Source organism: Gymnoscopelus braueri (genome assembly GCF_963280865.1).
Source record: "Gymnoscopelus braueri genome assembly, chromosome: 5".
NCBI classification, from domain to species: domain Eukaryota; kingdom Metazoa; phylum Chordata; class Actinopteri; order Myctophiformes; family Myctophidae; genus Gymnoscopelus; species Gymnoscopelus braueri.
This window is the reverse complement of record NC_137606.1, coordinates 51,757,106-51,785,063: the sequence shown is the minus strand read 5'-3', so window position 1 is coordinate 51,785,063 and position 27,958 is coordinate 51,757,106. Positions and strand designations below refer to the sequence as shown.

Genomic DNA, 27,958 nt, shown 5'->3' with positions numbered 1-27,958 from the left:
ACGTTTCAGGGCTACTGACAGAGCAGAAAATGTGACGCCTTGCGAGTGAGAACGCGTTGCAATAGCAGACTCGGTACTGGAGACTCCGTGGGTCATCAAATTATTGGCGTTGGAATGCAGTATAGTATTTCGCTTTTTTTGTCAGTTTGCTTACAAGTCAGATTTCTCTCTTTCCCTATCTGTCTGTCTGTCTGTCTCTCTCTCTCTCACGCACACGCACGCACGCGCACGCGCACGCACACACACACACACACACACACACACACACACACACACACACACACACACACACACACACACACACACACACACACAGATACATAGGCTCATAAGAATAAGTGGTCAGACTTTTTAATAGTTTACAGCATGTACTCATTGTTGTATACAGTATGTTCACGTCACCATATGACAACACAGATGAGCATGATTCAATGGAATATATTTGTACATCAAACAACTTATAGATGAATCCTGGGTCATTGTCTCCCAATTTATACTGATCTACAAGCTCACAACGTACCAGGGTTGGATATGCTGAGGGGAAATGTAGACGGTCTGATATGTTTGATATTCAAGTTTGATAATATCACAATTGAACTATTTAATTGAAAAACATTATGTTAACAACATTAACTCTGACGTAACTAATCTGGGTTCATTTTCAAGACGTTGCGAGATGTTTGAACATATAAAAAAAATACATTCTGAACAAATCTAGAAGAGCGACAAGAGCAGATCTACAAGCTCACAATGCATCGCCCCCTTTGTTTTACAAATTGAACCCTGGCCGTTGTGAAGCGTTGTGAGCTTGTAGATCGGCTGTTTTCCGGTGCGGGACACCTCCGCAATTGAGACATTAGACAGAGCGTCTTCTTAAGCTTTCTTGCGAGGCAGACAGGCAAACAGCAACCAGTACAGAGAATAGCTGGTTCCTACGCACACACACACACACACACACACACACACACACACACACACACACACACACACACACACACACACACGCACACGCACACGCACACACGCACACAGACACAAGGAATGATCACAGTTATTTGGCAGCAGTGAATTAAATGTTGTGTAAGTGATTTATTTTTGGTTAAAACACATAAGTTCTCAAAGTGGGGTCCAGGGACCCCCAGGGTTCCTTGAGGGGGTTCCAAATGGACGATTACAGGGCTTGAACTATAGGGCCCTATTTTGCATGGAGTCTTATGCCTTGTGAGTTGTGACTAATCTTATTTGGCATTTTTTATTATTTTGAAAAACATTTTAAAATAGGGGAAATAGCCGATCTACAGCAACACGTTGTGAGCTTATAGATCGACTAGTTTCACAATTTAAAAAAATATTTTCAAAATAATAAAGACATGAGCTATCTCCAATTTTCAACTTGTTAATTTTTTTTAATTTAATAAATCAGTGAACACCCTTTACGTCTGTGTGTGGGTTTTACAAATATTGAACCAATAGAAAAGTATTTATAAAAACCCTTCTGACTAAACCTCCTAACTCCATTGGATTCTCAAACTGTTGTTCAAACCTGCATCTAACTCCAACTTGTGGAGATGGTTGTTTTGTCCATCGTTGATTAGAATGACCAAGTCAGACGGAAAAAAACAACCCTATCTCCACATTAAAGGGATAGTTCACCCCAAAAAAAACATATTTTCTATCAATTACACACCCCATGAAGCCTTGAATTCATGGAGATTTGTTTTGTTTTTCCGCATTCCTAAGTCAATAATTTGATGACCGGCAGAAAGGCTCCGGTAGGAGAGTCATTGAGTCTCCAAAAAGACTCAATGGAGATCAAATTCAATGGAGTCATCACATTATTGGCTTAGGGAAAGTGACAAAAACAAAAAAATCTCTATGAATTCAAGGTTTCATGGGGTGTGTAATTGATAGAAAACAAGTAAGACGCGCGAACGCTGGAAGCGAACGCAGATTGACTGTGGCTGCTATATTTCAACCACACTGTAGTAGTGCACTCTGCCGCACTCTGGCGGCTGTATACAGGCAGTGCAGCTGCTGGCATTTCAGCACGGAGTTTCGAGTCACATGGGGGCGCGAGCCAATGAGAGCGTGAACACAGGAGACACACACGGACAGAGACACACACACACACAACCCAAGCACGGTGACATAGTAAGCTCCACTTGGTCGGAGGCGTGGCTTCGCCGCGCCTCCTTCCGCGTTCGCAATAAGTAATTTTTGGGGTGAACTACTCCTTTAATGGTCAAAAACATCCTAACTCCACTTGAGCTGTATTTGGGTAGAGCGATGATGATATAAGGACACATTCAAGTATCTAATCTGACAATGTATAAAGTAAAATTATGTGAGCTTAAATGGCTGTTGATGTGGAGAGCACACTGTGGTTAAAAGAAGAGTCACTAGATGGCAGTAGAGTACTTTAGAACAATAGGTTGACTTTCCTCACCAGCAAAATGCCACCATCAGGATTAGAATGCTCTTCAAGCTGAATTAAACCATTAAAACCTTTATCTTTAGTTAAGTGTTTTGTGAACAGTTTAAACCTCTGTATTCTGATTGTAATCATTGCTCTAGAGTGTTTGTTAAATTGTAGATCGTCTATTTTCGGCGAAGAGGTTTGGTGTATAGGCGGGGAAAAAGCAGACCAAAGGTCAAGTTTACAAAGTATTGATGGTTTAAGTCGTTAAATGTCTGAAAACACGGATTTAACATGAATCCAATATGTAGTGGGGGGGGGGGGGGGTGCCGGGGGTCCCTGCTTCATCTCTCTCTCAGCTAGGGGGTCCTTGGCCTGGAAAAACGTTGAAGACCCCTGGTGTGGTACATTATATGAATTGTAGTATATTGTATCCTGGTGTGGTACATTATATGTATTGTAGTATATTTTACCTGCTAAAGTCACGGCCATGGTAAACCTGTACATCAGAACGTCGGTGGTCCCTCCTTTGATGTGAACTGGCAACCCGTTGTCCTCCTGTAACCATGGAAACAAAACATGGTCAATTCACCTTATTCTTGGCCCTTCTCCAGGGGGCGCCATTGCCCTTTTCTGCAGCGTGATCTAATATGAGAGCGATTCTCATTGTAAGAATAGAATGTGGAAATACTCGTTCTATCTCAATGGTAGAACGTATGGCAGTATGGCATTGATTTTAATATTAAGTATAATGCCAAGAAGAGTAGCATCATGATTGTGCGAAGTAAAGATGATAAAAAGGCAGTATTTCCTAATTTTATTCTCAGTAGCAACATACTACTTGTGTGCAGTGAGATTAAGTACCTTGGACACTGTATATCCGATGATCTCTCTGATGACAAAGACATCCATAGACAAAGATGCAAATTGTATGCCCAGGCAAACATACTAATGCGGAAATTCCACAAATGCTCTGTACATGTCAAGGTATCACTCTTTAAAGCCTTCTGTACACCATTGTATACGGCTCACTTATGGAGTAACTACAAAGCTAGCAGCATGCGAAAACTAAAAGTAGCATATAATGATGCTCTACGGTTGCTGGTGAGGGTACCAAGATGGCACAGTGCCAGCCAGCTGTTTGTAAACCTGGGGGTACCTACCTGTCAAGCCCTGTTAAGAAATGTAATGTACAAATTCATATGTCGTCTTGAAAAGTCTGACAATCATGTTATTAAGATTTTAATTAACCCTGTCAAGAGTTCTACTCGGTTCTCTTCCACGATATGGAGACATTGGCGTAACAGCCTCTACTGACTTAGAACAGCTGTAGTTGGACTGTTTTTTATGTGTTTTTTTTCTTTTCTTTTTATTATTTTATTGCTTTTACTGTGTGATTGTCATCCTGTTTTGCTGTATGGACCCTGAGTCTGAAATAAAGATTGAATTGAATTGAATTGGTATAGTTCCAATGTTTGGAACTACAGCCCATAGCGGCCCGCTTTGCGAGATCAAAGCGTGTCATAACTCTCTCTCTCTCTCTCTCTCTATGGTAATGGTATGGTATACATTATCATATTATAAAACATACATTAACCACTTTAGCCCTATTTTATACCTAGGCTATTTTAAAATAGTCGATCTACAAGCTCACAACGTGTCGCATCGCGACGCATTGTGAGCTTGTAGATCTGCTATTTTCAAACATTGTAGTACTTTTGGTACTTTAAGTATTTTGATTCCTATACTTTTGTATTTTTACTCAAGTAACAATTTGAACGCAGGCCTTTTACTTGTAAATATATATATATATTGTGGTATTGCTACTTTTACTTAAGTAAAAAATCTGAGTACTTTTTCCACCACTGCAGGAAACCCCTTGATTTGGGGCTCCCCCCAAATGGCTGTTGATGTGGAGAGCACGCTGCAGTTAAGAGAAAATCACTAGATGGCAGTAGAGTACTTTAGAACAACAGGTTAACCTTCCTCACCAGCAAAATGCCACCATCAGGATTAGAATGCTCTTCAAGCTGAATCTAACCATTAAACCTTGTACTTTTGGTTAAGTGTTTTGGGAACAGTTTGAAGGAGTAATGCACCAAAAAAGTACTTATTTTCTTTCAATTACACACCCCTTGAAGCATACAAATCATGGAGATTGTTTTTTTAGCATTTCTAAACCAATAATTTGATGACTGGCGGTCTCTCTGGTAGGAGACTCAAAGAAGACTCTTTGAGTCTCCTACCGGATAGCCTACACAAGTAAGACGCGCGAATGCGGGAAGCGAACGCAGCTCGAAAATAACAATAAGAAGAATAGAAAGGAATGAGCAATTGTAGAGAAGTGGGTGGTACAGTTTTTGTCTTTTTTAAATTGTTATGTTTTTTTTTTTTTTTTTTTTTTTTGTAAATGTTTTTTGTCTTTGTAGTTTTTGAAATGTGTTTGGTTTAGGCATGTTGCAGGCTGTTGTGCATTTTAATCAGAGCATTGTCTACATTCCTGTGTTCTTCATGGCCAGGCGGATTTCAGCCACACTGTAGTGCACTCTGGCGCACTCTGGCGCACTCTGGCGGCTGCACACAGGCAGTGCACGCACACAATACTGCACACAGAGCCACACACAGACAGTGGTGGAAAAAGTACTCACATTTTCTACTTAAGTAAAAGTATCAATACTGCAATATAGAAGTACTCTGTTACAAGTAAAAGTCCAGAATAAAAAAATTACTTGAGTAAAAGTACAAAAGTAGTGGCATAAAAATGGTACTTAAAATACCAAAAGTAAAAGTACTAAAATGTTTGAAAATAGCAGATCTACAAGCTCACAACGCGTCGCATCGCGACGCGTTGTGAGCTTGTAGATCTGCTATTTTCAAATAGCCTAGGTATAAAATAGGTCTAAAGTAGTTCATGTACAGTATGTTTCATAATATCATAATCTATATCTGAAAAGTAATTAGTAACTAAAGTTTTCAAATAATTGTAGTGGAGTAAAAGTACAATATTTGCCTCTGAGATGTAGTGGAGTAGAAGTAAAAGTACTGAAAATGGGAAATACTCCAGTAAATAAAAAAATCCTCAAAATTGTACTTAAGTACAGTACTTGAGTAAATGTACTTAGTTACTTTACACCACTGCACACAGAGCCACACACACACAAGCCGAGCACGGTTTCATAGTAAGCTCCACTTCGCGCGGACGCGCGCCTCCTTCCGCTGCGTTCGCAATTAGCATATTTCCGCCAGTCATCAAATTATTGGCTTAGGAATGCGACAAAAACTAAAAAATCTCCATGAATTCAATGCTTCATGGGGTGTGTAGCCTAATTGATAGAAACAAAGTAATTTTTTGGGTGCGTTACTCCTTTAAAACTCTATATATATTGTGATAGTTATCATCGATAGAGTGTTTGTTCAGTAACAGGGGTCTCCCTGTCTCTCCAGCTCTTTAATAAACAGAAGATACATTTTCAGGAGGGTTGCCAGTTTCATCCAATCAGGAGAGAGTTCCCATTTATCAGATTCAATTGAGCATAGTGTTCCAGTTAACATTTTTGTCTGCTCATTTATTAGTGTCATCACTTCCAATTTCACTTGTTTGATCTGTATCCTGTGTGAGTTCTCTCTCCTGATTGGATCAAATTTGATCCTGACCCGAAAATGTATTTTCTGTATACTAAAGAGCTGGAGAGACATGGAGCTCCTGTTACTGAACAAACACTCTAGAGCAGGGGACCCCTGCTCTAGAGTGTTTGTTCAGTAACAGGAGCTGGGCCTCTAATTCAGCCTGGGAGTCTCAGATAGAGAGGCCCGTAAGGTGCGCGCACCGGATTTTTTATTTAATTTCGGCCGTTTTTTTTTAAACGGCCGGCCTGGTCAGCCTGGAATGGAGATGCCTTTCTGGAATTGTCCCACATTTCCCAGTGGCCAGCACATCCTTGGCAGGGGTCTTCAATGTTTTTCAGGCCAAGGACCCCCTAGCTGAGAGAGAGATGAAGCAGGGACCCCCCTCTATATATTATATAAAATTGTGTTGCAGATTAAACCTTTTAATATATTTCATATAGCTTCATAGACTATCAGTGTTGTGTGAATTAATGGTTTTCAGATTTGGCGGCCCCCCCTGTAGTAACTCTGAGGACCCCCTAGGGGTCATGGACCCCGTGTTGAAGACCCCTGCTCTATAGCAATGATTGCCATCAGAATATAGAGCTATATTTAACACTTGTTTTATGAAAAGAAAATGGCTAACTGCACCTTTAAGTGTTGTGTTAGTGTACCTGAAAGATCTTCTGGGCCTCTGGGACTTTGTTTCTCAGATGACGGGCTGAGGTGCAGATTGTTCGGCTGGCCAGCAGGGGGACTTTCTACAAAACACAAATTCATTAATTCATTAATTCATTAATTCATTAAACATTCAACACAATTCTTCTCTTTTGGAGGTCCCTGCCACCAAATCTTTTCAGGTGGGGGTCCACCACGGCCATGTACATATCAAAGGGCTCCTTCATGTGCCAAATATCTGAGAACCACTGTTACAGTGGTGGAAAAAGTACTCAAAAGTTTTACTTAAGTAAAAGTATCAATACTGCAATATAGAAATACTTTAGTAAAGTAAAAGTCCGGAATACAAAATGTACTTGAGTAAAAGTACAAAAGTATTGGCATCAAAATGTACTTAAAGTACAAAAAGTAAAAGTAGTCCTTATGCAGAAGGTCCCATTTCAAGTTTTCAAATGTATTAAAATCATTTGAAAATAGCAGATCTACAAGCTCACAATGCGTTGGCTGAAATGGTTACTGTATGTTTTGTAATAATAATCAACTAGTAACTAAAGCTTTCAAATAAATGTAGTGGAGTAAAAGTACAACATTTGGATCCGAGATGTAGTGGAGTAGAAATAAAAGTATTGGAAATTGAAAATACTCAAGTAAAGTAACAAATACCAAAAGATTGTACTTAAGTACAGTACTTAAAGACGGGGTGCCGTGATTTTCAGTGATTTTTTCCACCCCTAAAACATAATCAGGTATTATGGTTATACTAGGAGGGAGATTTTTTTTCAAAAAAGTGTACAGAAATTGTTAAAAGTATGTTTTTATGTGGACACGCCTCCAGTTCATTAAGTATACCTGGTTCTCACCTTAGCACCTCCTCCACCACCTTAGCACCACCCACCTGTCCTAGTCCCTCCTCCTCATGCCCACACCTGTTGTGTTATGATAATGAGGGGGAGGGTATATTTTTGTCACTAAAGGGCTGTTTTTCTATTGCCACGTTTGACCCTCAAGGTTTCAGCCTCCAGGTAGAAACTCAAAATAGTCAGAGAAGACATAAAACACCATAAAAACACCACCAGGGGGCTTAATGACGTTCTATCAACCTCATAGACACATGAAAAACTGAAAAAGTGCAAAACCATTGCACCACCTCTTTAAGTAAATGCACTTAGTTACTATCCACCACTGCACTGTTGTCAAGGTCAAGGTGTCTTCATCTTCTTTATCTTGTAGTACATGAGTGTGAAAAAAACATGATTTTGTTGTGTTCAGTGACACACAGAGACACACTGCTGTACTTTCCCTGTGATTTTTTTCTCTTTATGATTTTTATTCAGCATAGGTAATAGGGCAGTTATAGAGAGAACATAGTACAAGTACTCATGCCTTTTTTAATTTTTCCACATACAAATTCAAAACAATTCACACCCGATATAACACCCAACATAGAGACAAAGATGGTACAATTAGCTTTGAGTTAACACTTAGGACACGAAACAATCTGCCCTCATGGGTCTTTAGTCCCCGTTCACTTCACCACGTTGACATATAAAAACATTTATCCTAAAAAAGGTTAAGTAAGTAAATCAGCTAAATCCACAAAATGTCTAAGAAAAAAAAGCTTTCTCCTTTTTCCTCTCCTCGCCTCTTTAAATAAAAAAGAAAATAGAGAAAGGTTCCCTGTGACATTGCCTTGACAATTCACACAACATAGAAATCAAAACATCTGCATGGGCCCTTATTGTTCACTTCACTACCGCCGCTATTAATGCTCCTTCTATTAACAAGCACAGCTGGAAAGTAACTATACTCTTACTCAAGTACTACTACTGTAATTAACTACATGAACCCTATAGCTTAACCTATTATGCGGTGAACGTTCGGCGAGGATAGCAGACCTACAAGCTTGTGCTTACTGTAGGCTCGAGCTTGGCCTTGCTTATCTGCTATTTTTGGCCAAGAGATTTGGTATAGATGGAATAACAGGAAGGTCCTAGTAAAGAGTCCTGGTGGACTCCGGTCAACTAAGTAAATAGGGTTAAGTAGTTAAGTTAAGTTATTAGGTACTTTTACCATAATTGAGTATTTCCATTTGTGATACTTGATACTTATACTGGCACAGAGCACCCAGTTTGCAAAAGTGTAAACATAATTAACGTGAACCCTAGCATCCCTATTCTGGGGTCAACCATTCTGCGAAAATAGCTGATCTACAAGGACACAACCAAATATTGTGAGCTTGTAGATGGGCTATCTTTGGCGAAGACATTTGGTGTAGAGGGAAATAAAATGGAGGCCTAGTAGACTCCTGCGAGACCCCGATCAGTGAAGTATATAGGGTTTAAGTGGGTTTTAATGATCACACTAATTTGCTTTAACCATTTCTAAATGGATGACCTACTTCTTTGTTGCTGTTCAGATAGAGGCGTACTGTCCCTTTAAGAGGCCAGCTCCACTGTTTACCAAGGTCGACACAGGGTGAGCGCAATGGGCGGAGCGCTATGCGTGACTGACAGCTCTGTCGGCCTATCACAGCCTTCCCAAACCCCAGGGCTCAGCCAATTCACGAATCACTGTTACAGCCCGTCCCCCTTTCAACTTAACTGCCCTGTGTGTGTGTGTGTGTGTGTGTGTGTGTGTGTGTGTGTGTGTGTGTGTGTGTGTGTGTGTGTGTGTGTGTGTGTGTGTGTGTGTGTGTGTGTGTTTGTTAAATATGGAAGGGTAACCTGTGCCAAGAGCAGACATGACTTGTGGCTTTCCTGCCGTCCGTTGTGGCTGCAACACACTTTGACTGGAAAACATTACCAGTGGTGCAAAGTAAGTGCATTTACTCAAGTAGTGTACCTAAATACAATTTTGAGGTACTTTTACTTTACTTGAGTATGTCCATGTTTTGATACTTTATACTTCTACTCCACAACAACATCTCAGAGGCAAATATTGTACTTTTTACTCCACTACAACTATCTGAAATATAGTTACTAGTTACTTTGTAGATTTTGATTATTATTACAAAACATACATTAACCATCTAAGCCCCATTTTATACTTATACTCAATTCGAAAATAGCAGATCTACAAGCGCATAACACGTCACACACGTCGCGTTGTGAGCTTGTAGATCTGCTATAATGTCTTAATTTATATCTACAAAGTAACTAGTAACTAAAGTTTTCAAATAATTGTAGTGGAGTAAAAGTACAATATTTGCTTCTGAGATGTAGTGGAGTACAAGTAAAAGTATAGACAATTGGAAGTACTCCATTAAAGTAAAGGTACCTCAAAATTGTACTTGAGTAAATGTAGGCTACTTAGTTACTTTACACCACTGCACCAGTGAACAAGGTCTAATAATTACCTTTATGGGTCCAGTGAACAAGGTCAAATAATGACCTTTATGGGTCCACTGTTACACTGCTGAGCTGTGTTGAACTGAAGCATATATGCCTGCGGTTCTCAAAGTGGGGTCCAGGGACCCCCAGGAGTCCTTAAGGGGGTTACAGGGGGGGTCCCCATGCTAAATTACTGATACTTAGGAACCAATGGACCCTTACAGGACTGACTCTGAGAGTGTACACATGGAACCAAATATGGACCCGTAACGGTCCATATTTGTAAAAGTTGTAAATGTTGGAGAATTCATTCATTCATTCATTCATTCATTCAACCTTTATCTAAGATTCTCGGAGAGATCATTAAGGGAGACCCTCATTTACAATGATGCCGAGATTACACACACATAAATAACATAAGAACAACAAGAAAAACAATAATGTTGATAACAAACTGTTAAAACAGTTGGAGAATCACTGCTGTTACACTGTTTGACAAAAACGGTGTCGCTTACCGACAGGGACAACTTGAAAAGCAGCTATTGTCGGCAAGAGATCAGCCACACACCGACACATTATCTGATAACTGCTTTTTAAATATTCACACAAAAGATAAGCTGAAAGATAGCAGGACCTATTCATAATCATAACTATCTATGCCCTAATTGGAACATCATCCAGATGTATCACTTTTATTTATTACTGTTGTATTGAACCGTCTTTGAAAGGCCCACAATGGAAATAAGCCTTCGAGCTTTTTTTATGTTTATCCTTCTGACTATTGTATGCATGTGTTTTGTTTTTGTTTTTTTACGTGTACATGTGAATGTCAATAAATCAAATGCTGCTCAATGATGTTTCACCCACATGTGAGACTATATGCATACAGCTTGGTTCTCAAACGTGTTCAATGTCAAGGACCCCCAAATTAATAAGCATTTGGCCCATCTGAAAATATTGTGCCAGAGACTCCCATACACGATTTGTGTTGTTAATTTTGTTGGGGGAAAATAGCTGATCGACAACCTCAGTGATCTTGTCGATCACCTATTTTCAAATAGCTGAAGTATTTAGGTGAAACTGATGCTGATGCTATTTTAACCCATTAAAACCCGGCAAAGCATCTGTGTCATTTTAGATTTTAGCCGTATTTTATACTTTGGCTTTTAAAAAATAGCAGATTTACAAACTTGTAGATCTGCTATTTTTCAAAGCTAACTGAACCATCCTTGTCCCTAAGTTGCGTGTTAAATGTTATGTTGGGTGTGAATTGTTTTGTATTGTATTGTTTGTTTCTGTATGTGGAAAAAAGAAAAAGGCATGAGTACTGTATATGTTTTTGATATAACTGCCCTACTACTACCTATGCTGAATAAAAATAATACAAATAAAAATAAAATATCTGCTATATTTGAAAAATGTAGACATTTTTGCAAATCTTTGAATATATATTTTTAAAGCAAACATTTTTAACTCAATTCTTTGCTTCTGGGGGTCCCTGGAACTAAATATTTTGAGATGGGGGTCCACGGCCAAATACAAACAAATTTGGGGGTCCTTGACGTGAAAGAGTTTGAGAACCACTGATATTATAGCAACATAAGTTTTTCAGAAAACTTTTAGGATTTAGAAGACATTTATAAGACAGGTCTTAATGGACCGTTTTTTTTTTGCTGGGGACCCCCAGGAACCCCCTGAAGGAGCCCTATCGGGAGTTCCCGGAACCCACTTTGAGAACCCCTGTGTAGTACGCCTTTGTCACGGACAAAGGGGGGGGGGGGGGATTTGCCAAGTGTGAAATGCTGCCAAGTGGGCGATTCTACAAAATGCCTTCTAAATCAGTACTTCTCACACTTTAAATATTTTCCAATATTTTTACAAGCTCGCGGCACGAAGTGACACGCTGAGAGCTATATATCTGCTATTTTTGAATAGCCAACACAAAAGTCTAAAATGACACGGATGCTTTTATACTTCTACTGGCACAGCACCCAGTTTGTAAAAGTGTAAACATAATTAACGTGAGCCCTAGCATCGCTATTCTGAGGAGAACCAGCTCACAACGTTTTAATGGGTTAAACCATGCACATTATGTAAATATTTTACTCTATAGTCATATCAGGGATATTTGACACTTCTGTCTTGTTTTCCTTGTTTCTCTATTCCTGAAAACTACAAAGATGGCTGCTCTTGTAGGGCAAACACTTTCACCCACTTTCGTGCACGTGTCAACCTGTGATGTGACAATAAAGTTGAGGTTATTGATGTGTGATGTATAAATTTAGCTTCAGATGAATCCTCAGCTGCCCTGACTTTCACTTCCCCTGCTGTCCCCATGTCACTCTGTCAGCCATGGTGTATGTGACACAGACACAGAGACAAGACAGACAGGCAGGCAGGCAGGCAGACAGGCAGGTAGGCAGGCAGGCAGACAGGCAGACAGACAGGCAGACAGACAGAGAGACAGAGAGAGAGAGACTTGAAATTGAAAATGAAAAAAGGGAAACAGATAGAGAGACAGAGACACACAGAGGAAGAGACAGATGGAGAAAAAGTGTGTGTGTGTGTGTGTGTGTGTGTGTGTGTGTGTGTGTGTGTGTGTGTGTGTGTGTGTGTGTGTGTGTGTGGGGGGGGTGGGTGGGTGTGTGTGTGGGTATGTGGGTGTGTGGGTGTGGTGAGAGAGAGAGAGAGAGAGAGAGAGAGAGAGAGAGAGAGAGAGAGAGAGAGAGACAGACAGAGAGACAGACAGACAGACAGACAGAGAGCAGAGAGCTTTCCCATGCAACAGGAGGTCATTTGGGGTAATCTGAACAACAGTAGTATATGCCAACTGTATCTCTCTCCCCACACACACACACACACACACACACACACACACACACACACACACACACACACACACACACACACACACACACACACACTAGTAGCCATACAGAGTTAAATTAACTCTCTGGTATGTTCTGTGACAGACAGTACAGTAGGCTACAGCAGAAATCAGATAGAAACGTTAAAGGTTATTCCACCATTTTCCTGCAGTCCAAAGGTCACAATTATATTCTGTCTGCGCTACGTCTAATCCCTCTCTTCTCACCTTAAATGACCCTCAGTACATTAGAGACACACACATGGAAAAGCAGTGGTGGAAAAAGTACTCACATGTCTTACTTAAGTAAAAGTATCAATACTGCAATGTAGAAATACTCTGTATTGTGTAAGTAAAAGTCTTGAATTCAAAATTTACTTGAGTAAAAGTAGAAAAGTATTGGTATCAAAATGTACTTAAAGTACCAAAAGTAGAAAGTACTCATTATGCAGAATGTCCCATTTCACAAAGTTTTCAAATGTATAAAATATATTAAAAATCTTTTGAAAATAGCAGATCTACAAGCTCGTAGATCTGCTATTTTCAAATGGCCGAAATGTATATATAGGGCTGAAGTGGTTAATGCATATTTTGTAATAATAATCAAAATCTATAAAGTAACTAGTAACTAAAGTTTTCAAATAATTCTAGTGGAGTAAAATTATTACATTTGCCTCTGAGATGTAGTGGAGTAGAAGTAAAAGTACTGACAATTTGAAATACTCCAGTAAAGAAAAAAATACATCAACGTTGTACTTAAGTACAGTACTTCAGTAAATGTACTTAGTTACTTTACACCACTGCAGAAAAGGAGGAAGGAAGACAGAAATATAAGAAGAGTATTTACCAGTAGGTGGTTCATGTCTGTAGCTGTGTGTGCGTCTGAGTCTCTCTTCAGGAACTAAAGCAGGGCCCGTACAAGGACACACACACACACACACACACACACACACACACACAGGCGTGCACGCACTCACACACAGGCACACTAGAGCATAAACAGCGCGTACGCACGTATCAGGGGGTGGCTCTGAATCTCTGCCAAACTATGGTCAGCCACGCAGACCAAACTGTGTGTGTGTGTGTGTGTGTGTGTGTGTGTGTGTGTGTGTGTGTGTGTGTGTGTGTGTGTGTGTGTGTGTGTGTGTGAGTATATATTTTACTTAAAGGAATAGTTCACCCCAAAATGACATTTTTTCTATGGATTAGTCACCCCATGCAGACTTGAATTCATGGATATTTTGGGTTTTTTGTCGCATTCCTAAGCCAATAATTTGATGACCGGCAGCAGTTCCGGTAGGAGACACAAAGAGTCTCCTTTGAGTCTCCTACCGGAACCGCTGCTTACCGGTCCGCTGGTCATCAAATTATTGGCTTAGGAATGCAACAAAAACTAAAACATATCCATGAATTCAAGTCTCCATTGTGTGACTAATGGATAGAAAAAAAGTTCGGGTGAACTATCCCTTTAAGTAAAAGTGCTCACCACAATGTAGAAATACTACATTACATTGATTCTGACTGGTTATTGATTATGTTGCTTTTGTATTCTGTCTGACTCTGATTTTAATGATGCTTAATTCTTTGTACATGTTTGTGTTATTCTTTTTTTCTTTTGAGTAGCCAATAATGTTCTACCCCTTTTTTCTCCCCAATTTAGTCGTTATGCCAATTAATTCCGTCCCACACACATTTATGTGTCGTCACTGCTGTTGTATCCTACTGACTCACCTGCCAGTGAGGAGCCCCCACCGGGAGGACCTTTCGTACTACTCCTCCCGCCCAACACTCCCTGCCGCCCACCAGCCTGTAGGAGGACATGCTTTTACTTGTAACAGAGTAGGCCTATTTCCACATTGGAGTATTGATACTTTTACTTGAAAAAGTTAACTTAAAGACGGGGTGCCGTGATTTTCAGTGATTCCCCCCCCCCCCCCCCCAAAACATAATCATCAGGTATTATGGTTATACTAGGAGGAAGATTTTTTTTCAAAAACTTTACAGAAATTGTTAAAATTATGTTTTTATGTGGACACGCCTCCAGTTCATTAAGTATACCTGGTTCTCACCTTAGCACCTCCTCCACCACCTTAGCACCACCCACCTGTCCTAGTCCCTCCTCCTCCTCATGCCCACACCTGTTGTGTTATGATAATGAGGGGGAGGGTATATTTTTACTATGTCACTAAAGGGCTGTTTTTCTATTGGCACGTTTGACCCTCAAGGTTTCAGCCTCCAGGTAGAAACTCAAAATAGTCAGATGTTGAGACATAAAACACCAGGGGGCTTACTGAAGTTCTATCAACCTCATAGATACATGAAAAACAGAAAAGGTGCAAAACAATGGCACCACCTCTTTAAAAAATGTTACAAAAAATTGAGTACTTTTTCCACCACTGATCAAAATAAAACACACCCTGTATTACGCACAACAGCTTGAAATGATAAGTGCCATAATTGCGGTGTCCTACCAGCATACTATCAAATGAAGGAAACTGTCCGTCCGTCCGTCCGTCCGTCCGTCCGTCCGTCCGTCCGTCTGTCTGTCCTCATTCATTTTCCTACTGGGTTGACTAATGGATCTGAAATTGTTTAATGCTTTAACCACATGAACCCACTGGTCGAAAATAGCTGCGTTGTGAGCTTGTAGATTAGCTATTTTACGCAGAAGGGATTTAGTGTAGAGGGAAAAGGGGAGGGGATCTGATGTGGTATAGACCCCTGAATCTAGGGTTAAAGTGATGAATGACAATTAGGGAAAAAATCTAGTTAAAGGGATATTTCACTTTCAAAAATTTTTGGGGTGATTGTAACATCTACTCAGGCTTTTGTGAGCAGCCCAGATTTTTTGTTGCTTGATTTAGTATTAAGACATTTGATATTAATTTAATCAGACACGCCCTCTTCCTGTACAAACCCATTGTAACTTCATTCATTTTAACCATGTTAGATTCATTGAAAACACCCTTCCTTGATTCTAGTGACTCATACTGCCCTCCCATTACGTGAGGGGACTTTTTTTTACGATTACTTTTTTCATATATTTTTTTCAAACATGTTACATTTTTCTTAATAATTAACAAAAAATAAATAAAAATCACACCCAGTGTGAAGTGGGCGGTGTGGTCACAGTGGTCATCACAGTGATGGAAGAAGTGATGGAAGAAACCATAACTTTAAAAAAACACATTTATGGGTTTTTTTAAGTTATGGTCCTATTTATAGGGCTATGCACATGTGTCATGTTTCCCTAGCCAATCACAGTCCTGAATAGACTGTGATTGGCCAATCACGGTGCAGGGTTAGGGGGGTACATTTGTGGCCAATCACAGCGCAGGATTTGGTGTGCAAATATCCAAACCTCACATATAGGGGCTTGAGTAGACGTTAAAATGACCCCAAACATGTTTGAAAGTGAAATATCCCTTTAATCTCAAGGATCAGTTCATATCACGTTGTGGTGAACAATAACTCTTACTGATTGTGTGGCTGGCCGGCCAGGCTGTACTGTATGATTGTGTAACCTTGGGCTTTTTAATATAAAAACTGTGTTTTCCTGTGTGTGTGTGTGTGTGTGTGTGTGTGTGTGTGTGTGTGTGTGTGTGTGTGTCTGAAAGACAGCGACTATATTTGTCTGTGTGTGTGTCTGTGTGTGTGTGTGTGTGTGTGTGTGTGTGTGTGTCTGAAATAGTCTGAAGTAGTCTGTTTGGTGGAGAGTCATGTTTTTAAAAGTCCTTATAGGGTGGGGGGCAGCTTTGATCCTCTAAGCACCCGGAACTGGTGCCGAGCTATCTGACACTGTGGGAGCCATCCCAATTAGGCGCATCTAGGAAGGGAAAGAGACTTACCACCTACTGTACATGCAGACACACTGTGGCGTGACAGCAGAGCTAACAACACTGCAGAGCTCCAGACCATGATGCTGGATTCAGGAGTCCTGAGTTGGTGTCAGCTGGTGGAGTCTTTATTGCAGTGGTTCTCAACCTTTTTAGGCCGTGACCCCCCAACATACTAATCATATTGGAACTGGTGACCCCCCAACATAATCATATTGGAACTGGTGACCCCCCAACATAATCATATTGGAACTGGTGACCCCCCAACATAATCATATTGGAACTGGTGATCCCCCAAAATAATCATATTGGAACTGGTGACCCCCCCCCCCCCCCCCCCCCCAAAATACTCACATTTGAACTGGGGACCCCCCCAAATAATCATATTTGAACTGGGGATCCCCAACCTGACAAGCACTTGGAATTGTAGGAGTTAAGTACACGGTTCCACAGATAAATAATTGTGGAAATAGCAGATCTACAAGGCATTGTGAGCTTGTAGATCTGCTATTTTCAAAATGATTGCTTGTTTCTTATATTTGACAATTTGGCCAATGTTTCACAGATTTTTTTATAGCATAGCTCGTTGATTACTTTTGATGCAGTACTGGTACTTTTTTCCTTTTCTTTACTTCAGTATTTTTTTTTTGGTCTTAAAAGTCCTTAAATTGTCACTTCATTGTCATCTGGGGACCCCCCCAAAAAATCATGTGGGGTCCCGACCCACAGGCTGAGAACCACTGCTTTATTGCACTTTTGTTGGTTGTCATAATGGATCGTCATTCTGTGGGGTCCAACGTGGTTAAGAAAACTACAGACATACAAATCCCAAAAGGACTCGGTTGTGTTCTGTCTTCCTGTGTACAAACCATCATTTATTGACATGTTGTCCTATAGGCACAGGTTCACGTGACTTCTTCTAAAGCCAGTCACCTTTGTTTGGAAATGAAAGCTCTTTAAATGGAGCCTGTTCATGTCAATGCTTTCACGTGTTCCTGTTGTGCTTTCTTCACTTCCCCTTTTCACCATCACACCCACTGACACACACACACACACCATAGCATCCACAGACACACACCACCTGGCACCCAGACATCACCTAGCACCCACTTGTCCAGAGATACCGCCTAGCAGCCGGACATAGAAAGACACCACCGAGCATCCAAAGGAAGGTAATGACAGTGCTCTCTAATGGTTCATTGCACAGGCATGATATTTGTCAAGTGACAGTGTTTTTATTTATTTTTTTAGACTTAAAGGCACCCCATGGAGACTTATTTTTGTCGCATTCCTAAGACAATAATTTGATGACCAGCAGCGGTTCCGGTAGGAGACATTAAGAGTCTCCTTTGTGTCTCCTACCGGAACCGCTGCGCTGCCTACCGGTCCGCTGGTCATCATCCTTATTGGCTTAGGAATGCGAGAAAAAATATCTATTAATTCAAGTCTCCATGGGGTGACTAATCGATAGGAAAAAATAGGGAACTATTCATTTAAAGGTATAGGGTAAGTGATATTTTTTGGTATTTTTTTTTGTTTTTTGTTTTCATTTGTTTTTGATTAAAGTACTATATTCTGATAGTAATCATTGCTACAGAGCGTTTGTTCGGTCACAGGGATCTCTCCAGCTCTTTAGTAAACAGAATATAAATACATTTTCAGGTAGGTGACAACATTTAAGCCAATCAGGAGAGAGCACTGAAAATGCTTTTTCTGTTTAATAAAGAGCTGGAGAGATATGGGAGACTCCTTTTACTGAACACACACTCTATAGCAATGAGTACTATCAGAATATAGAGCTATTTAACACTTATTTTAACAAAAGTAAATCACTTACCCTACCTTTAAGTATAAGGCTATGTATAAAGGGATTGCAATCTGCTTATCACACTGTATAATTACAGTTATAAGCAATCGTAAGTAGGCCTACAGTAGATAATGCATTCATAACACATTATAATGCCTTATAAAGGTCATAATAATACATAATTACTGGTCTCTCACAGAGTATTTCTTTTGACATAGTTTTGATGCATTATAATAATTTTGTTGGTGACACACCAACCAGAATTGCCTGCTCAGAAGATGCTTCGCTCAGTGCTGCCCCTCCTGGCGTGTCTGGGTACTGTAGTCCTCTCCCTCCCGGAGCGAGATCCATGGACAGGCTACAATGACCTCCAAGAAGAGAACTACAAACATGGCCGCCCGGAGGATGAGCTCCTCTCGGACAAGAAGTTTTGCTCGTGGAAATGTCTCACATTCACCCTGCAGTGGCCTGGAGGATTCTGTCTGGTGGGTATCAGTGTTCATTTCGTCGACTAAAACTATGACGAAAAATGTTGGTCGTTTCACTGACGAAAACGAAATAAAAACTAAGCTATGATTACTAGTGGTTGTTATTCATGGTGTCCTGTAGGCTCTGGAGGACAAGTCTGTCTGCAGCATCCCTGCTAACGTTAACACCTGGACCATCCATGGACTCTGGTAAGAAAGAAGATCACACACACACACACACACACACACACACACACACACACACACACACACACACACAGGGCCGGATCTAGGCATGGGCAAGGGGGGGCAATGCCCCCCCAAATGCCCTGACTGCCCCCCCCCAAAAAAAGGGGGGGCGGGGGGGCTTGTGAAAGTTACATTTATGTCATGATATGAAATGTGAGCTTACCATAATCAAAATAATACTTAATCATATTCCATCATGTATCATTGCACAATTCAAATAATCCTCTGCCCTGATTTTCCATGGGGAGTGTTGCCAGATATTGCGAGAGAAAGAAGCCTAGGAAAACAAGCCCAAAAGAACAATATGAAGCAAGCAGTATTACACAAACAGCCGGAAAAAACTAAAAAAAAACGCCAACAAATTTCGCGCGGCGCCGAGGAAGCCGCCCCCCAACATTTATTAACACATTGAATGCCAAAAACGGTCCGGACCGTTTTTGAGGGTCCAAACGAGAAGTGCCGAAAACGGTCCGGACCGTTTTTGACCCAATTCTATTTTTATACATGTGGGCCACGTGGGGCGCTAAAACGAAACTTTGACATCACCCAAGCAGTTTCTGAGAAGAAGAGGCTGGATGTGGCTCCATGTCAAAAATCCTTCCGGTCGGCGTTTTCAATGTTATCTCCTTGATTAAAAGCTTAATATCTCCATTTCTTTTTAATGTGGTGGAAACGAGCCGTTTTCGATCGGCGATCACGCTGCAATGGAGGGTCGCGTTGGAAATATTATTGTTCCAGGCGTTAGTCGGGACCCTCCGCCGTCTCGCACGCACGCTTTGTTTACATGCATTTCCGCGTCGGGGCTTCTCACAGCACAAAATGTATAACGCAAGTGGATGGAAGAAATGCTGGCACTCAACGTATAATATTTTAATAAACCTCTGGCACCCAATGTGTTAATGCCCCCCCAGTTAGTAATTTCTGTATCCGGGCCTGACACACACACACACACACACACGGCAAGAAAAACAGTAATAAGCACCATAAATAACAGAACAACAGTATACAATAGTACATAATACTATACAATTGTCCTGCACGATGCAGAATGACAATATACCGTGAACCAAAGCTATACAATGCAGCACATTGTGAGCTTGTAGGGAGGATTATGTCCAGTGGTGGAAAAAGTACTCACATTTTCGCAATGTAGAAATACTCTTGTTACAAGTAGGGGTCTGGAATAAAACATTTACTTGAGTAAAAGTACAAAAGTATTGGTATCAAACTGTCGTTTAAGTAACAACAGTAGAAAGTACTCATTATGCAGAATGTCCCATTTCACAAGTTTTCAAATGTATAAAAATCTTCTGAAAATAGCAGATCTAGAAGCTCACAATGTGTCACACTCACATCACGACGCATTGTGAGCTTGTAGATCTGCAATTTTCAAATGGCCGAAATGTATATAGTGCTGAAATGGGTAATGTATGTTTTGTAATAATAATCAAAAAGAAACTAGTAACTACAGTTTTCACATAATTGTAGTGGAGTAAAAAGTATAATATTTGCCTCTGAGATGTAGGCTAGCGGAGTAGAAGTAAAAGTACAGAACATTGGAAATACTCCAGTAAAGTGAAAATGCCTAAAAATTGTACTTAAGTACAGGACTTGAGTAAATGTACTTAGTTACTTTACACCAGCTGGTTATGTCTTCATAATGCTTCATAATGTAACATCCATTGACTGACAGAATGAGGGGAATATGAAGAGACCCCCAAAACATGGCGGGAAAAATATATGTGATAACTGAACAGAGCTTTTGTTGTATCGTCACTGTCGGGTCGAAACCTCCAAATGTCCAAAAGTGTTCCTTTTTATTATGATGACAACGTAAATAGTGAAAATAGCTGATCTACAAGCTTGTAAGATCTGCTATTTTCATTTATTTTGCGTGGCACTCTTGTATCATGAAGTAGGTTATTCATTTACTCACAATAACAAAAAAACATTAAAAAGTTGAAATATTGAGATATGAGGTTTCTGCCAAAGACAGCGACTATATTTGTGTGTGTGTGTGTGTGTGTGTGTGTGTGTGTGTGTGTGTGTGTGTGTGTGTGTGTGTGTGTGTGTGTGTGTGTGTGTGTGTGTGTGTGTGTGTGCGTGCGTGCGTGCGTGTGTGTGACTATGCGTGCGTGCGTGCGTGTGTGCGTGTATGTGTGTGTGCAGGCCTTTGAGGGCTCACTACTGCTGTAAATGCTGGACCATGTTCTACTCTGATGTCAAAGTAAGTCCATATCTCACCCTCTCAACAAATGTGAATATTGTGGAAAAGTATTTTCTTCCCGGTAATATAATTTGAAAAGTGAAACTTTCATTATGCTCGATTCATTACGCATATTAAGTGAAATATTTCCCCCAATTTTTTTTCTTAACCTTGATGATTATGGCATACAGCTCACGCAAATCTAAAATCTATATCTCAACATATTAGAATATGAAATAAGGTCACAAAAAGAAAACAAAATAACATTTATAATACAGAGATGTTGACCATCTGAAAAGTGTTTTAATTTATGCACTCAATACTTGGTCTGGGATACTTTTGACCAAGTTACTTCATCAATGCGGCATGACATGGCGGTGACCAGCAGGTGGCACTGTTGGGGCATTATGGAATACACGTCCAGCTGTCAAACAATTTATCAATATTTTTCAACACAACAAAAAAGCAGATCTGCCAGCTTACGGTGCATTGCATTGCTATGCGACACGTTGAGATCTTGTAGATCGAGAGCTCTATAAAATAGAGCTTAAAATGACCCTTTCCCCCCCCAACCAATTACGAACTAGTGTCTTGTTCCAGGACAATAATATCTACATCAGTGGTTTGCATTCTTTTCAGGCCGCAACCCCCAAAATAATCATATTTGACCTGGGGACCCCCCAAAATAATCATATTTGACCTGGGGACCCCCCAAAATAATCATATTTGAACTGGGGACCCCCCAAAATAATCATATTTGACCTGGGGACCCCCCAAAATAATCATATTTGAACTGGGGACCCCCCAAAATAATCATATTTGACCTGGGGACCCCCCACCCCGACAAGCACTTTGAATTGTAGGAGTTGACACATAAATTCTTTTTTTTACTCGGTTCCCTAGATAAATATTGTGAAAATAGCCGATCTACAAGCTCAAAATGCCTTGGTGTTGTGAGAACGTAAATTGACTATAAAAAAAAAAAAGCCTATTTCTTAGGTAATATTTGACGAATTGGCCAATGTTTGACCACTTTTAGTATATTTTTGTATTTAGTATAGTTTGTTGATTGCTTTTGACACAATAATATGTGTCAAAAGTTTTTTTGTCAAAGACTTATTAAAAAGGTCTTAAAAGTCATTAAATTGTCACTTCACACTTATACTGTATGTTGGTTTGTTTACTGTTGAGTGAAAAAACTATGTTGCACACACATTGCCTGCCAAAGACGTTTTAAAACGTCATTTAAAAAAGAAAGAAAAAATGGTTAAGTATTTGGGAAATATTCTGTATATTCTGAGGTCGCGATGACATTTTTGTTTCTCCACGGAAGCACAGTGAAACCCTCAGTGATTCAACCATCAGGGGATCGATCATACTGGAGATAAATATTCTGTGACTACTTGAAAAGGTAAGAAAATCGTTAAAAATGCTGGCAGAGGCTGCAGCCTGTTTTAGAAAACCCCTGGCAGTGAATGTGTTAAGCTAATCATCTGTGGACCCCATCCCCCCCAAAGAAAAAATAATTTGGGGACCCCCCTGGGGGTCCTGACCAACAGTTTGAGAACCTCATAGGTGATGAATCACTGAAGGTTCTGTGTGTCTGGTCCTTTAGGAGTTGGATGCAGAGCTGTCTCAGATGTGGCCTTCCTTGGTCCAAACCAAGTCCAGCTTCCAGTTCTGGTAAGATGTTCATGTTTATAAATCGTTGTTGTCGGGCAGAAACCTCTTATCTCCATTGTGAAGGGGCTCTAACGGCTAAGGCTACAAACATTTGAAAAAAAATCCAAGAATGCAGTTTTTGGTATTTGTTTTCTCCAAAACACCATCAGTCCAGTGCAGGATTATGTACAGTGAGGCCCAGGCAAAAATAATAGTTTGACGAAGAAAAAAAACAACATATCAAGAATGAGGCTCAGGAAAAAAGACATGAATGTTTTGTAAAATTGTGAATTAGAATTGTTAAAAAAAAAAAAAAATCGTAAATTACACACACACACACACACACACGCGCACGCGCGCGCACGCACGCACGCACGCACGCACGCACGCACGCACGCACGCACGCACGCACGCACGCACGCACGCACACACACACACACACACACACACACACACACACACACACACACACACACACACACACACACACACACGCACACGCACACGCACACGCACACACTTATATTGTGATGCTTGACATCAAATTATTTTGAACCCTAACCCTGAGTTTACACTTCAATGTGCAACATTGCACATATAAATCAGTAGATCTACAAGCTCACAAAGCGTCACGCTGCTGTATTGTGAGCTTATACAGTGCATCGGCTATTCTCAGCCCACGACACCTGTGTGCAACCAAGTATAAATCAGTCACAACTCGAACCCCAACTCCTAAACGTCTAATCATAATCATAATCCCAACCTCAATCTTTTCCTAATTGTAAACTCCCCCAATCTTTTTTTTTAACCATAAAAAAACATTTATCTCGTGAGGACCTGGACAATTAGCCTCATAATGTATGTTTCTCAAATTCTACTATAGTTGTGGGGACATTAAACAAGTAGCGCAAGTGTAGACACGCACGCACGCACACTCATGTGTCTATCTTGTCTCTCCTCCAGAGTTCTGGAGGATGCTGGAATCAAACCATCCTGTAACCACACCTATAAGGTACACACACTGTTACTATTGTACCTGCAGAGTGAATGCACTCCCCTGAGACTGAGAGGGAGACAGCGTAGGAGAGACAGACAGTAGGACAGCTGAGAGGGAGACCGTGTAGGAGAGACAGACATTAGGCCAACTGAGAGGGAGACAGACAGTAGGACAGCTGAGAGGGAGACAGTGTAGGACAGCTGAGAGGGAGACAGTGTAGGAGAGACAGACAGTAGGACAGCTGAGAGAGAGACAGTGTAGGAGAGACAGACATTAGGACAGCTGAGAGAGAGACAGTGTAGGAGAGACAGACATTAGGACAGCTGAGAGAGAGACAGTGTAGGAGAGACAGACATTAGGCCAACTGAGAGGGAGACAGACAGTAGGACAGCTGAGAGGGAGACAGTGTAGGAGAGACAGACAGTAGGATAGCTGAGAGAGAGACAGTGTAGGAGAGACAGACATTAGGCCAACTGAGAGGGAGACAGACAGTAGGACAGCTGAGAGGGAGACAGTGTAGGAGAGACAGACAGTAGGATAGCTGAGAGAGAGACAGTGTAGGAGAGACAGACAGTAGGACAGCTGAAAGAGAGACAGTGTAGGAGAGACAGACAGTAGGACAGCTGAGAGAGAGACAGCGTAGGAGAGACAGACAGTATGGCAGCTGAGAGACAGACAGTGTAGGAGAGACAGACAGAAGGACAGCTGAAAGGGAGACAGCAGGAGAGACAGACAGACAGACAGACAGACAGACAGACAGACAGCAGTAGATTCATCTAAGGTCATGTAAGGGTCATGTGAGTCCAGAAAGGCACAGTAACTCCTACAGTAAATAACAGCTGTAGTAAGTTCATTAATAATTGGATTAATACATGTATTTGAATATTTCTTGCATGTGTGTGTAGTTTGATGAGGTCCACAGAGTTCTGGCTCCACTGCTGGGTGACCATCATGCCCTAGAGTGTGTCCAAGATGATGAGGTTAGCACTCTCTTCGTCTGTCTCTGTCTCTCTGTCTCTCTGTCTCTCTCTCTCTCTCTCTCTCTCTCTCGGTGGCGGTGTTAGTTTGATTAGGATGAACTCAGACTGGGTTTATTTGCGACCACACAGTCCATGAATGAACCATCCTCAACTATAACGTCTTGTCTTTGTGTGAATGTGTCTCTCTCAGGGCAGAGAGGTGTGGTTCCAGGTCAAGGTGCCTCTGTCTCACAACCTGACGCTGGGCTGTGAGGACCCCCAGGAGGACCCCCCGCAGGAGGACACACCTTACCCAGGGAAGAGCTTCTCTCCTGGGCATCCCTGCCCACAGCACGCCCCTTTCTACTACCTCCCCATAGACCACCAGAAGCCCCAGAACCCCTGTGCTTAGCCAATGACCTTTACACTTTAAAGTGTTTTAACCCGTTAAAGACCGGGAACACATCTCTGTCATTTTAAGATTTCTTTGGCTATTCAAAAATAGCAGATCTACAAGCTCATAGCAACCCAGAAGCACAGAACGGAGTTAAAATGTTTCGCAGATATACAAGCTCATAGAGCTTGTATTATCTGCTACACAAGTTCTACAATCTACAAGCTCACAGAGTGCTGCGCTATGAGCTTGTATATCTGCTATTTTTTAATACCCTACAAGTATAAAATAATGGTTTAAGTGGTTACACATATGCGTTCCTGGTTTGAATGGGTTAAAAACCATTGCAAAAAAGACACACAGTTAGGTATGACCGCAACCTAAAGTGGTTTCCTTGTGATGAATTTTCAGGGACTTCAGTGCTGCATCACGCCTCCTGTGTGTGTCTGGAAATGTATATTAACCCGTAACAATTAATTTTTTCTTAATCTAACATTTTTTGTACATCATCACTAGAATGTGCTACTAATATTTTAAATAAAGTATTATATTATTACCATGCATCTTGGTACTTAAACAATATGTTGTTTATCCTGTTTGAGTTCTCTCTGCTGAATAGATCAAATTGTTGTCCTGACAACGTGTTTTTTCGCCTTCATATTATTAAAGCTGGAGACAAGGGTAGGGGTCGGCAACCTTTTTGACATGAAGTGCCAAGTTTTCATTTTCTTGATAGTCAGTGTGCCATATCAACATTAAGTTTAATCATGACACCACATCAACATGAAATATTACCAATTGATTTTGATTGTCCATAGGCATAAAAAAAGAGCAATAAGAATAATTCACAAGGTAGGATATCATGATCATACAAACGTACTGTTCTTAACTCTCTCAGTGCCAAGCCCCGAGTTATCCCGAGTTTTAGGGTTATACCCTCAGTGCCAGAACGAGAAATCCCAGTAAAAAATAATAATAATAAAAAAAAAGTTTTATTTCTTTTTGGGGGGGGGGAAAGTGTTCAGAATCCATCATTATCTGAAGATTTGCAGCTCCATCCACTCTTTGTTTAACCTATAACTGAAAAAGGCTGTATCTCGCTTCCTAAGCAGTGCACTTTATTTTTTCTTTGAAAAAACAAAAAAGAAATGCTGGCAAAGTTCGCAATAATGTTTTTATTTTATTGGCAGTGAAAGAGTTAAGTACAATTTTGAGGAATTCTTATTTTACTGGAGTATTTCCATTTTTCAATACTTTTACCTCTACTCCATTGTACGGATATTATTTGAAAACTTTAGTTACTAGTTACTTTGTAGATTTTGATCATTATTACAAAACATGCATTAACCACGTCACCCCTATCTAAACTTTGGCTATTGAAAAATAACCGATCTACAAGCTCACAAAGCGTTGCGATGCGTTGTGAGCTTGTAGATCTGCTATTTTCAAAAGACTTTTACACAGGGACATTCTGCATAACTAGTACTTTTAGGCATATTTAAGTATTTATTTGATGCCAATACTTTTGTACTTTTACAGAATTTGTATTTGTAACAGAGTATGTCTGCGTTGCCGTATTGATACTTTTACTTAAGTAAACAAGTACTTTTTTCCACCACTGTGACTGGGGAATTCTGTACATGGAATATTTCTTCACAAACACACCAACCAACACAAGCATGTGGACCAATTTCACAGTTTATTAACATGGTGTTTTATCATGAAGCCAAAAAGGAGACGTTTCCATTATTTTTCTAAACGGCCACGCTGTTCCAATCAAGAGTGTTGATTTAACCGTCAAAAGTGTTATTTTTAAATAGTTAAACCAACACTCAGGATTGTGTCGTGTGTCCCTTGGGAAAAAACAAAACAAATGATGACAATTACAATCCAAAAAAAGCACTAAAACAGGTTCAGATCACTTAACCATACAAAGATAAAATAACTGAAAGAAATATTAATCGGTTTAAAGTATCCATGAAAAACGAGGTTGTGGAGCGAGAGATCGCACAACACACTAAAATCCTCAGTGTTCTTTTTTCTCCATTTGTAACTCTGAGAGTGTACAAATGGAACCACATGGATTTGGTTACAAATGTGGGTCCGTTTGGTTACATTTGTACACTCAAAGAGTTGAATTAAAGGAGGTTCCGCCCATAGTTTTTCTTACCTTTTATATGATATTGTGATATCCTAGGACGAGTGGTACAGTAGAAAAAAGTCAACTCCATCCTGAGTCGGCGGCAGCTTGAAACCTGAGCCTATGGGGCTTGAGCTAGATCGCGTGTTTTAATAGCCTTTTTTTCTTCTTTTTTTGGTGAGATCTAACGTTATGGACAGAAAACCCTCCACAATGTTTTTGTCCCTAACGGGCCGCCGTAGTATTTACAAAGTGACGTGGCAGAAGTCACGGGCGAAATCTCGTCTTTTGCGAGACTTCCGGAGAGGCGCATCCGACATAAACACTGTGGAGGGGTTTATGTCCA

General features: G+C 40.6%; 2 protein-coding genes across 2 annotated transcripts; one reads left to right on the top strand and one right to left on the bottom strand.

The window, feature by feature from the left end:
- Positions 1-335: 335 nt before the first annotated feature.
- Positions 336-13,858, bottom strand: cox7a1 (cytochrome c oxidase subunit 7A1). The gene is made up of 4 exons (XM_080429454.1): positions 13,743-13,858; positions 6,697-6,783; positions 2,890-2,974; positions 336-932 (listed from the first exon to the last, which is right to left on the bottom strand). The coding sequence occupies exons 1-4, from the start codon at positions 13,755-13,757 to the stop codon at positions 874-876; spliced, it is 246 nt and encodes an 81-aa protein (XP_080285580.1). The 5' UTR covers positions 13,758-13,858; the 3' UTR covers positions 336-873.
- Positions 13,859-17,797: 3,939 nt separating this feature from the next.
- On the top strand, positions 17,798-25,989 carry rnaset2l (ribonuclease T2, like). The gene is made up of 9 exons (XM_080429298.1): positions 17,798-17,903; positions 18,800-19,023; positions 19,148-19,215; positions 21,424-21,481; positions 23,076-23,143; positions 23,293-23,313; positions 24,086-24,134; positions 25,025-25,099; positions 25,290-25,989. The coding sequence occupies exons 2-9, from the start codon at positions 18,817-18,819 to the stop codon at positions 25,488-25,490; spliced, it is 747 nt and encodes a 248-aa protein (XP_080285424.1). The 5' UTR covers positions 17,798-17,903; positions 18,800-18,816; the 3' UTR covers positions 25,491-25,989.
- The last annotated feature ends 1,969 nt before the right edge of the window (positions 25,990-27,958 follow it).